Source organism: Ceratina calcarata, unplaced genomic scaffold (genome assembly GCF_001652005.2).
Source record: "Ceratina calcarata isolate Rehan_Ccalc_2016 unplaced genomic scaffold, ASM165200v1 scaffold88.2, whole genome shotgun sequence".
NCBI lineage: Eukaryota > Metazoa > Arthropoda > Insecta > Hymenoptera > Apidae > Ceratina > Ceratina calcarata.
In genome coordinates, this window is record NW_017180156.1 from 382221 (window position 1) to 395242 (window position 13022).

At 49.6% G+C, this 13022-nt stretch overlaps 1 protein-coding gene across 1 annotated transcript in view; it reads right to left on the reverse strand.

Moving 5' to 3' along the window:
* Positions 1–10513, reverse strand: part of LOC108631350 (Sex combs reduced) — a 26772-nt gene extending 16259 nt beyond the window's left edge. Inside the window, exon 1 of the mRNA XM_018035194.2 lies at positions 7599–10513. Coding sequence (XP_017890683.1) covers positions 7599–8412 — 814 coding nt within the window. The 5' untranslated portion in view covers positions 8413–10513. The remainder of the gene's footprint in view (positions 1–7598) is intronic.
* Between the last annotated feature and the right edge of the window lie 2509 nt (positions 10514–13022).

The following is a 13022-nucleotide window of genomic DNA, read 5'->3' on the forward strand; positions in this document are numbered from 1 at the left end:
CGTCAATACTTAATTGAATATTTCCTTCTATACTTTTTAGCACGTAGCTATTTATTATTAGCATTATTCTTCCGACGTCTGATTTCTTTTTAATTATAGGAAATGCGTTTTTCTAAGGTACATAAACTTTTGGGATTGACTGTATAACCAATACATCCTTAAAGCAGTCAAATTGTCTATCACATAACGGCTGCACTATATTTGAAGATAAATTAGAAATTCCGATGCACGGTTAAAAATACGTTCTCAATAATCACGCAACTAGGAAACGGTCTCAGACCACCGATTGCTAAATTTCGATGATCAATCAACAACGACAAGGGAGAAGCGTACTTCCCTCCGACAAATAATTCGCGATTTCAGCAACGACGATTCTTGCCCCAGAAACTTCACTGATCCATCAATAACGAGGAACGATAATTTTGCAAGATTTAGGGATGAGGAAACCGGAGTAAATTGCCGCACGAGTTCGCATCGTTCACCGGGTACTTTTAAAATGATGATGCGAATTCGATCATCGGTTCTCTATGACTCGTTCGCTGTCGCTGTACGTTCCCGTACGTATCTATCATGCTCAGATACCGTACGCGACTGGGACAGGACTACGAAATTACGCTAATCTTGGAAATGGTAGCCTGGCCGGTAATAAATATTCGCCGAGTCTTATCAACCGTAAAATCGCCGATGAGGTCTATTAAAACAACGTTGCAAATGACCGTAGATAATGGAAGAAGCCTATTAATTTGTCTCGATAGTCAACTGCAAATTCCAACCACAAAATTAGAGGTTGAAGTCTGTGCCCTCGTGAGGGGCGAAAAGATTGCTAGGGGTTTAAAAGAGGCACTCTAATTCACATAAATAAACTTGGTAGCCTTTCAGGTAGGATGTTACGCTTCTGGGACACGGTTACCCGATATTTGAAGTCGACGCACTGCGACGATTATCGTGGCCCGTGGTTGTTGTCGTTCCGGTGCTCGTGACGTATCAAACCCCGAGCAGAGCGAGACGCTCTCGAAACAGACGCCATTCAAGAGCAGGCCATAAATTTCCTGGGGAGCGAAACGCCGCTTCTTCTATTTCTTTTTTTCTTGCGATCGCTCGTCCGGCCTGGACCCAGGCCGAATGCCCCGTTTCATGCGAGCCTCGGATTCCACTCCCTGGCTTTTTATCGTTCTTGTTTAAATAGCTACTAATACGTAGACAATTTGTCGGGGAGGGAGAAACAAGAAAAGGTAACGTACGGACACTGAGTTTCGAGAATCTCCAGATCAGAGATGAGTAGAAACAAACGAGAAGATTAATGGTTGTCCGTACAAATTTACAGTTTCTATTTGCGGAAGAAGAAACCAATCAAATTTTATTCTAAATAAAATATATGTAAATGAATGCGTAGCCCCAATGATATTGACTCGTACAAGACATATGCATAGGTGGTACAATTACAGATTGAATCTATGGAAACAGATATAATCCGGAGGTCTTTATTGTCGGAGGAACTCGGGGAGGCAATAATGAAGACGTGACAATCGAGAGAAGGAGACACGGGTCGGGGTAGGTTTTCGTGTACTTTTGTCGCAGGAAAACCACGGAAACGCGTGTGTTGCCGGTGGTGGCTTTGGCGGGCCGAGAGCCATTCACCGGTGCGGCTCGTAAATTTTCAGGAGCGGGAATCCTCCACCGGGGTGGGGTCTGCCGGGGGTCCGGGAAAGAGAGCGAGCGAGGCTGCAGGAGCATAAGGATCAAGGATCCCCGTGGCGAGACCGGGCCTCGCAGCAACAGGCGGTACCCACTTCTACTCCCGGTACACATCCATTACCCTCATCGGATCATCCCCTGGTTTGCTTTTGCCCGCTGCCCCCGCGATCAAAATTTATGTTCTAATAAGTGATTTGTACCGCGTTACGAGTCCTTGCTCGTGCCTGGATTAAATTGGGGTTCGGTATACGGTTTAATCATCCTGCATATGGTTACTCAATGTTCAGCTGGTTATTCGAGCACGAGCGCAAAATTCTTCGTACCAAAAAGTCGATCGGCTTAGAAACTGAAATAACGGTTGATTTAGGAAAGCTTCCTGCAAGTCCATGTTCGGAACGTCTTTATCTAGGATTGGTGTCAAATAAAAACTCTGTGAAGTAGCAATCCCGTGGGATAAATTAAGTATTGTTAGCCGATCGCGTGGCCAAACCATTAGAGGAAAAACGATTCGCGCGTGCAGACGCTTTAACACGGAACCTGGCTAGCGCGTTTGACAGGATGGGTATTGCCCGCGCGCATCTGATTGATTAATGCATACTAATGAAAAGAATTTTTGTTGTTACTTTAAAATGAAATATGCGACCCGTACTGGGAAAACCAGTTCCAAGCATCGCCGTTCCCGCGTTGTTAGTTTCGCCTGTTAGATATGGTAATCGCGAATGAGACATGTTTGTACGAAGCGCGTCCGCCTTGTTAATTTCTTAAGCACACTGGAAAAAAATTTACTTTTAATTAAACGTTTTAGATAATCGGACAACTTTGTAAAGATAAAAATTCATCTCTCCCGTTCTCGTCATATCAGTGATCAGAGTTGCGTTAACGTTCCAGTCCGTACGGTGAGTTTCGCGATGTCGAAGGAGTAAGTCGAGCTCGTGGCTGCTACCTTGACCCGGAGCCGGCCCGAACGCCGATCAATCGTAAATGCATCAGCTATTTATTGCAATCGACCAAACAAATACGCCCCCGAAGAAAGCGAGCTCTCGTAATGGCTTCTCGTACAACCCGCGTCTCATCCTAACGACTTCGAAATCATTTGAAACGCGCAACCGATGATCATCGGAACCGACGCGTTAAAGATGATCGAAATCGCCTCGAGACGAGGACCGATCGGTGATTGTTTCTTCCATCGAATACCATCGAAAAGGCTCGAGGAATTCCGTGTAACTCCTTTCGCGATCCTAACTGCTTCTTATTTGCGAAATGATCGACCCGAGATTACGGGTTACGCGACTGATCCATTTTTCGATCCGTCGCGTCGCATTGAGCAGGGAAAAAATCACTGGCTTTCGTCGGGTTAAATTATGTAAAAGAGCCGGTAGTATCTCTGGTCTAATTCTTGTATCTTTGGCTAGACGCTTGTATCTCAAATACTTCTTATGTACCAGGCATATGTTTTATAATTTATATTGTAAGAGATTCATTGAGTAAATTTCATATTTCAAGCAATCGAGTACGTCATTGAGATTATCAATTTCGTATGAGATCAATCGAAGATAAATGTATTAATCAGAGACTAGCGTAAGAGGAGCAGTACGAGCACGATTGGTTTCCTGATAATGGCTTAATTATCTGCAGGTGCATTGTTTGCACGTTCATTTATCTATTAGAGTTTATTTGCGGAATCGGCTAATGGATTTTCACGCGTGCCTCTTGACGAGAAAACACCGTTCCTTAGATTAATCGCGTAAAAAGAAAATGGAGAAAGCCAGGAAGGTGGAGGAATTAAAAAGCTGGGAACTTTCATGGAAAGTAGCCGGACGCGGACGTGGTTTCCAATGTAATTTTCCATCGATACTGTTTCCAACAATTTTAACTTCTATTAAGCGATTGTTCAATCAATCTCCAATTTGTTTCACCCGTCGAAGGAAATGTTTTAAATGATGGAAAACCCATCGTCGCCGGCAATCGCGAGTCCCGTTATTAGAATGTCGACGAGCCGTAGACAACAAGCATCACATATACATAACGAAGTTAACTCGGAAATTATAGTGAACATTAGGAATTTATCATTTAATACTGATAAGAGCAAATTAATTCCAGCTTCAAATTAATATCTTAATTCGCTTAATATCTTGTACTCCATTCATTATTCTGCTCGGAATGAACGGAAAAACGCGCATTATCCCTATTCCCGAGCAATTATTCACACTCCGTAATCGTTACGACCGTTAATCTATGAAACTCTCAATACGTCCGATCAGAACCTTTCAATTACTTCCAACTTACAATTACGGACATGCCTGCCCGGAACGATCTGTCCAAATACTTGCAAACATCAAAACAAGCTCGTGATTATTGCTGGAACGGCAGGGAACGTCTAGACCCGTCCAAACAGTAGTCCACAGTGAAATGATCGTTCGATAATCGTTTAATAGCTGATCGACCGTTCCTAAATAGATCAGGGGAACACGGTAGGAGATTCAGCTGGCATAAGAAACCATCGGTAGCTGTAGCTTCGCAATCGTCATTAAGCTTGTTAATGCGGCGTGTCTCGTGAACGTTAACGTATCTGAAGAAGATCTCCTTAAGCTCTTGTACAAATTTCCATTAAATTTTGGTTGAACGTTTACGGACATTCGATCGCATGTAAACTTTGCTACCGCGAGATAACCATCTGCTAACGCTTTGATTCTTGTTGGTACAGAAACTTTTTTCCTTATAATGAAACTCGCTAGCTCGGAGCGTATACTACAATCGAGACAAGCGATTTTAATTCAAATGTATTCCGGTCACGTACGATGAAAACGATATTACGAATCGCGATGCTCTTGTACGAGATAATTACGCGTCGGGTATGAGTCGAAAATGCCGGGACGAAATTTAATTGCGTAATTACCTTCGGATACCTCCCAACCTCTAATTTTTGTACCATGCAATGCCCGCACCTGATGAAAAAACAATTCTTGGAGCGGTTTTATCGAACGATGTCATCTCGCCAGGGGCAAAATTTCGAAAGTGCAAACGCCAAATTGCCCGTTGCTCTTCCTGCCTTCCATTTTTCAAACTGATAATCTTTTATTGACAATTTTTAATACGCGGGACGTAAGATTTCGAAATATGCAATGTTCAATTCGCCACAGTATGCGAACAGTATAGTTCTGAATTCGTTACGAAAATCTTGCGGATCTCGTTTCCCCCCAAAGAAAGAAAGGGTGCTTTGCTTTCGGATGGTTTACAAGGGACACGAGCAGGTCGAAGCTCACCTAACGTAATTATCCTTGAATACAATTCACCCTTTGACGAGAGGATGCTCGCGCGACTCTTCGTGATTTACGGCTACCCTTTGCTCGTTCTTGCTCAGCCACGGTTCCGCGAATGGGGCAATTATCACTGCTCCCTTTGTGTAATAAACGCGAGGCTGGTTTTCTTAGGAAAGATTTTCACATAATATTCCAATTCTATGTGCACGACGAACGACGAGTGATCGTAAAGAATTAGTCGCATCTAGATTCGCTTTTACGACGGTTCACTTCCGTCTTTTGAACATATCGCCAGAAACCGATACTGTAAAAAGCCGTGACTGTAATCCTAGTAACCGAAACCAGAAACGCGAGGAGAATAAGAAGAAACCAGAAACGAAGAGCAAACGCGAGCGTAGGAAAGCCGCGCGTAGTAGGCGTGAGCGTGTTCGGAGAGGAAGTCGAGCCTCGGCGCAGGAAAGGAGCTTTTGCTTTTCGTATCCCGTTTGGGAGGCCCGTCGAATAGGCTTCGGCCTTCGTTCGTGAGAGGCCGGACGCTCACGGAAAGACGGAACGAGAGGACGAAACACAGACGCGAAGGGGCAGAGAGAGAAAGAGACGACGAAGGAAAGGGCCCCCCGCGCCTTACAATGCAGCCTGATTTATGGCCCGGGCGCACATACATAGAGTTACACACGATATCATAATACCATTAATTCTTCGTCAAATTCCCCGCTGACTGAATCATACTGGCCGCGCAGTAAATCACGCGGGGCGACTAATGTGAACGCGACCAGCGCTCGCTGTCTTATCTCCCTTTTGAACCACGGGGGCAGGTGGATCCAGTCTCTTGGACTCTCCAACGCTGAATTACTCGCGTCCCGTGGCCTCGACTGTGTGCCATCCTCCTCGCGTTCCCCTCTCGCCGGGTTCCCTCGCTCATTGAGAACGCGACGCACTCTATTTGTCTCCTCTCGTTTCCGTATTTTTTATGGCCGACCCAGAGCCGCGCGAGGTTATCCGCGGGAGAATCGGGTCTGACGATTTCACGAGGGACTACCGTGCGCCACTCCGTTTTACGTAATCAGGATTTCACACGGACCTCAAGGTGGAACTACGATCTCCACGAGGGGCTGCGTGGGCGTTCGCGACGGCCGCCTCCTTGACACGGCTACTTTTCTTTTTTCCCGTTGCCTCTTTCGGTACTCATTTGTTTTTTCTTCTCCGGGGAGATGAAAAAGGTTAACGAATCGAATTCGTCGTTTGTGGGAGCGATTAAAAAAATTGAACTAAAGTTTCTACAGATGGCACAAGATATCGACTGGAACTACTGAAATTTAGCAACTGTCTCGATGTCCACTTGATAATCGTTACAATTAAATTACCTTGTCGAAATATTTTTACAAGTTCTTTAAAGTCTGAATGTTCCGCTACCTGGAGGAGATCGAGGCCTGTTCCGATGGCATCATCAAAAAATTTCCTATCGAGCAGCTCCGATCGTTACCGTCCGTCGTCGTTTAACAAATTTCGCATTTATAACTCGCTCTTATCAGTATCCAACTTAATCTCGTCCCACGCTCATCTATCATCGATCCATCTCAAGCCTCTCAACCTGTTCGTTAACTTTTCTCAGCCATCCGTTTGTTCCACTTCCCAGATACCCAACGATCTTCTAAAAGTCTATTTTCTTTCGATTCTGTTTCGTACAACAGAATCTCGAAACCGTGTATGACCAGTAGGTTCAACTACTCGAAAGAGGAAGAAGAAATTCTAAAACTAATTTGTCCACGGTTTTACAGTTGGAAACATCACGGTAGACGTGATATACGATCCAGGGCCCGCTATCAGCGACGAGTATCGAAAATTTATAATCGGCCGGTCGAATATATTTCAGCCGGTGATTTAAAGGGTGCCCAAAGGTGGCGTCCGCCGCGAAATAATCGCATCGTGGGCATTAAGGCTCCGCGACCACTGGCATTCCACTGGTTACGACACACTGGCACAAATATTTCCGCGACGAGGCGCCTACGATCTACAAATCACGCGGTTGCTTTCGTTCAACCGTTTTTAATCGTTTTCATAAGTATCCGTCGTAAATTATGACCGATCACGGGCTGACGATTTACGGCCTAGCTTCCTTTTATTACTATTTTAATTCCTACTCGATGGCGAGCGTATAATACACATACGGCTCGTTACGGAATTGCAGATTAGAATCTAATCAGCGTTACGATCTTATTAGAAACGTATAATGTACCTTATCACCACGGTATCTGCTAAAAGACGTTAAACTCTCCGAGTAACTTGATATCATAATTTCTATATTTATTCTGCTACTAATTTTTACCTCCAACGGAGCGCGCACGTGTTCTTCGGACCGCGAGCAGTGTGAGAGCAAGGTTCAAATTTCAGAATGTCCGCGATCTCTCGAGTTGCCTACCGAGAAACGGAATTACCTAAAATTCGGCTTCTTGCTCTCAAAACACTGACGGACTATTTTGCAAGAATATTATGCCCCTAAAATTCTGAGACTATCATCCCTGGACCGATTCTCGCGGCAATTTCGTCCGGCCCAGGGGGAACCCGCAATTAAACCGGAGCAGAAGAGAAACCGGATCAAGAGGAGGACGAACGAGAAGAATAGAAAAAGACTCGGGCACTTACTTTGTCCGATGTGCACCCTCTTCATCCACGGGTAGATCTGCGGCGGGTTACTGCCGCTAGCGTTCGTCTTGCTCGATGAGTTGTTTCCCGTGCTGGAAGTGCTGGAAGTCGAGGAGGCGGGCGAAGATGCCGACGACGCCGTGGTCAACGTCGAACTACCCTCGGCGACCTGTCTGGAACTTCCGCTCGCCGGCGACGCCGCGGAAGCCGCGACCGACGACCTCGAGGAACTTCCAGGCGGCGAAGTCAATCCGGAGGCAGCCTTGCTGGTGCCTGGTGCGACCAGAGGCGTCGGACTGTTCCTGGACGTGGACGTGGTCAGATCTTGTGGCGACGCGACGCCGGTGGAGGACGTCGAGTCGGCGTACTTGCAGCTGGACGTAGACGGTGCCGATGGCGCCGAGGCCGCTTGAAGGAGCGGCGTCGTCGGGTCCGGGTGAAGCTGCGGTTGAGGATGATGCTGCTGCGGATGGTGCTGCGACTGCTGGTGAAGGCTGTGTTGCTGCGAGGTTGTCGTGGCACTGAGTCGCGGCTGCGGTTGCAGTTGCGTGTAGTCTATCATTCCCGTGGGTGCCGTGTGCTGCATCCCCGAAGCCGGGGTCGCGTAAGGATGCTGAGGATAATGTTGCTGGGGCGAGTAGCACGGCGCGGGATAGCTGGTGGCCGCAGCGTTCGGGTTGTAGTAGTCACCACCGGCGGGCGACGCGGCTTGCAGCGGTTCTCCAGGGGAGCTCGCGGTTCCTCGGGGTTGCTGCTGAGCCTGTTGACCCGCGTAGCACGACGCGAGCGAATTTACGAACTGATAGGAACTCATGGTTCACGCGAATGCTTCACCGATGGTCACTCCGTTGTATCGTTCCGTATGGTTCGACATTCACGAGAAACAAAACACTCTTCCGATCTGGTCCCCGACTCGATCGCGCGCACTGTCGTTAAATGCGGGGCCGTGTCATCGTCGCATGGGGTCCGCCGGTCTCACGGCGACGAGGATGAGAACGAGAACCGCAACAGCGAGAACGGTGGCATGTCACGCGTAGGCGGTACAACACTTTTCGGTGCGAAGAGAGAAAGAATCGCGATCACCGTCCTCTCCTGTTCTTCTCGCCGGGTTTCGCACCTCTATCGCGGTCTGTTACGCACGGATAAACACGAGTCCCTAAGCGATTCGATAATGAACGAGGGGTCGTCCTCGCGACGAATGGAGCGAGTGTCGGCAGAGTCGTAAACACCGACCTGGGCCGAGTTTACGAGGGCCACGTGGGCCTGGGCTATAAAACTGTCTTCCGCTTCTTTACGACCTCGCCAGTCGCAAATTACCTACGGAGAACTCGTGGCGGCAACGTGCGGTAGCGCGTAACGGCCGGCTTATCAAGTCGCCCCATTGAAGACGAGACCCCCGTGCACTCCGTTTTAATTCCTCCGCGCGGTGATTCTTTCACACCCGTGTGTCCTCCCGTAGCGTAACCGCGGCTGCACGAAACGAACGAAACCAACCGTGGATACTCGCGGAAAACGTGAATAGTCGTCGACGTTAAAAACGAATCTCCGTGCGTGGCCGATATCACCGAGTCAAGGGGGTGAAGGAGTTTCACCGTTCCTGTTGCGTGCGCGGAGGGTGGTTGGTATCGTACTGAAGGCCTCGCCGCGATCCAACGGAGGCCCCGGTGTGTGCGGTAGCTTGTCACGTGCCCGAGCACTCTGCGTGTCAGAGGAGCTCGCCTCGACCAATCCCCGTCGTTCGTCAAACCTTGATTGGTCTCTCCGCCGGCGTAGGATTCTTCAACCCCGTTCCTTGCGTCTCCGTCGTCGGTTCTGGTGCTGCTGCTGCTGGTGCTGCTGCTGCTGCTGCTCGCGCTGCTGCTGCTGCTGCTGCTGCTGCTGCTCGTGCTCGATTTGTGTGATGCGTGGTGGTGGTGACGACGACGGTGGTGTGTGTACGCGCGTTTGCTTGGCCGCTACCCGAACGTGACAAGAACCGACGGAAGAGGGGTGGTGCGAGCGAGACGGGAGACCAAAAGGGGTCGCAGAGAGGGGATACCACCGTCAGGGGGGCTAATGGAGAGATATTCGGGAGCCCCGATGGTGGGGCGAGGTATACTCTCTTTCTCCTTCTTTCTTTATCGCTCTCGTCCGGTGCAACCTTCTGGTGGCCGCAACGTCACCGAGAAGTAGTCTTCCGCTTGCCGTCTCCGCGAGGGGGCAACGCGCGCACGCGCTCCCTTTTGCGTACACCCTCGTGCCGACGGAAGAAGAGGTGGTTCCACGCGACGAGAATCGCCCTCGCCGTCGCGAGCTCTCCGCTCCGTCACCCTTGGATCGGCCGCGTTCGCTCTTCGACTCCGATCTAGTCCTCAAGTCATGTCGACCGGACACACTGGTCTGACGGTCCACTTGCTGGCGCGGTTCGCGTGCCCCGCGTGGAGAGAACGAGAGAGCCGCGGTCGGAGGCTGGAACGCGCATAAGTCAACCCGTCGGCTAGGCGGCTGACAGTTTTACGAGAGTTTGATAGTCCCCGGTCGCGATGCTCTCGGTGGCGGATAGTTCGCGTGAAAGACGACGGACGGGACTGCGAAAGAGAGAGGAGCCCGCGAGCGAAAGAGGATCGAGATGGGAAACGACACGCGCGCACTACGCACCGCACTCTTTATTGTCCCATAAATTCAAACCTGTTGCCCGTAGCCGAACGAGAGGGACGGGCCGAACGGAAGAAGGATCGACCGAGACGGGGTAATCGCGTACGAGAAAGAGGGACGAAGAAAGACGACGGAGCGAGGAAAGCGCGCACGAGGTTTAGGAATCCTCTCCCAATCGCGCGATCCGATTGACGCCCCCGTTATCGCAACGTACGGCGAACCCGGACGCAACTCGTAACTCACTGAGCCGACTCGCCGAGCCGGTCGAGAGCGGAGCCTTCGTTCGTTGCCGTTGCCGGCTCCGAACCGAGCCAGAAGCATGTGTGACGTAGTAGCCAGTTGATCAAACGGGGGGCACCGCGGGGTGGCCTCGTCCCGGTGGGGTTCCGAGGCGAAGGGGACGGCCGATGGAGGCGGAGCTCGCCTCCGCGAAGCGGACGACGCTTCGCTCGGCTTGCTCGCGCTTCCTTCTCGACTATTTTCCGCGTTCCTCGCGGCCGCACTTATCCGAAATCATTGTCTCCGCGTCCTTTGCTTCTCCTCATCCCTTCTCGACCTTCGCCATCGATCAAACCGTCGTCCCGCGTTCACCGTTGACCCTCCAAAAGGAACGATCGCCTCGGTTGCGAGGAACGATTCTTAAAAATTGATGCACCGTTGCAGATAGCAGACGGACGTCGTCCGAAAACGTTCAAGAGGAGCGTGTAGCTTGGCGCTCGCTCGCCAGATGCGGCGAACGCGCTTCGTTCCCGTTGAATTGTCGCGCGCACCCGCCCCCGACTTCCCCACCTCTTCGCAAATGCCACCCCACTACCGTCCAGACGGACCCCACCACAGCTAATCGACTATCTCTCGGTGTTGTACTCGCGTCGGTGTGCGCTGTGTTGCACGGCTCGTCCCCACCGCCTCTCTTCGGGTATTCGCCACTTCGGAGCGTCGGTATTTGTCCTACACCTTCCATCCTTCCTATGCAAGCCTTTCCTCTTTCGACGGCGACCTCGCGCCAGCGCGCGTCCGACCGACTAGTTCCGAGAAAGAGATAGAGAGATTGACGAGTGATCAGTGATCGTGCGATCAGACACGGTTCATCCAGAACCGCAAAACATCGTCGAGACCCTGGAAACGCGATCATCCGCTGGGACATTTGCGGATTCGTCATCGCGTCGCTTTGTTCTCGCACGGTGCCCTCCGAGGACCCGTTTCCGGTCTTCCAAAGAGACTCCGGGAAAAAGAACCGGATTCGATCGTTTATGTATCGGGATATATCTGATAGTCATAGTCAATTCCATTCGAGATGACTAGATAAAGGAAAGATAATTTTAAATGCGCCTTGTTCTACTTTTCATTTTTCGACGCAACGTACAAACCATACATGATTTGCTTTCCCCTGCCATTAAAATTTGGAAGGATCCTTTACCATTTAAATGAACCCTCGGAAAGCCACTCTGTTATACGGGGACGTGGATAACGAAGTCATCACGTCAGAGAACGTCGACGCATGCATTTCAGGCTGACGTAATGAAAGCGAAACGCATCGAGTTGAATCAAGTTGGAAAGAAGTCCGAGCCGGAGGTTTCGGTCCGCGTGTCACTCCTTCCCGTCGTTCCGCGCGTCCGCTCCTCGGGTCTCGTCCGTCCCATTAGAAATTCTAATAAAGCCGTCTCAGGTGTAAAAAACGTATCGGGACTCCCATGAATCACGTGCGTTGTAAAGCGAAGCCGCCAGGACACGTGTATCTGTTGTGCACTCTTGCTGCTTCGCGTCGCGCCTTTCACCCCTCGTTGCACCTTTCTGATTTGATCCATTAACTGTGTAAATTAATTTGGGTTTTGAATATATTTAATGCGAATTTAATGACGATACAGTTTCGCGAGATACCAAGAGAAGAATAAAAGTTAACGTTGGATTATTATTTTTGAACGGATGAAGAAATCGTTCGGTTCGATAGGTAAAAAAAGTGGAAAGTCTTATGAACTCCTCGAGGATCGGGGCGGAGGGCGTGAAAGGGGTGATAAATTCCGCGCGGGCTACCCGGACAGCTACGCGCAGAAGGGCGAAAAAAAATATATTCAATTCGAGGTTCGCAGCTAAGACGCGTTGCGGAAAAACCAATACGTATACGCGTGCCGGCCATGATGGATTGCCGGAGCTATGGGAAACTATCTGTCAAGCACAATATCGACCCCTCGCCCTCTTCGTCCAACCCCCTAGGAAACCCGAAGTTCCTCACTCTCGCCGTTTCGTCCCAGGCTAGCGTTCTCTCTCTCTCTCTCTCTCTCTCTCTCTCTCTCTCTTTCTCTCTTTCTTTCTACGGCCGATGTAGTCTCACCCATACAATTCCGTGTACATACATATACACACCGAACCTTTTTCTCAACCTCTCTTTTTCCCCTCCACTTTTCCGGCCCGTGACCATTTCGCAAATGGCACGTCTCTTCTCCACCATAGATCCCGTCCGCGTTTGCATAAGAAAAGACCGCCGCAGTGTGTCTACGGTTCGAGGAATTCACACGATAAGGGAAAACCATGCGGTTAACCATTAAAATGTTTTATCGATCGCCATCGAACGATAACGATGACACGACTCGCGATTCACCCGATTCTCGCTTACGGCTTGGCAAACTTGCTGGTAAGACGTTCGAGAGAATCGAGTTCTTCGCCGGCGGTCTGAATTTATTCTAAGGATGGGGCCACTTTCTTTAATCGCACACACATATAAATAAACCTAAGAATCTACAAAAATAATCCTGGCTGCTCCTGTTTACATCTTCTTAATCTAGGAGGAACGTA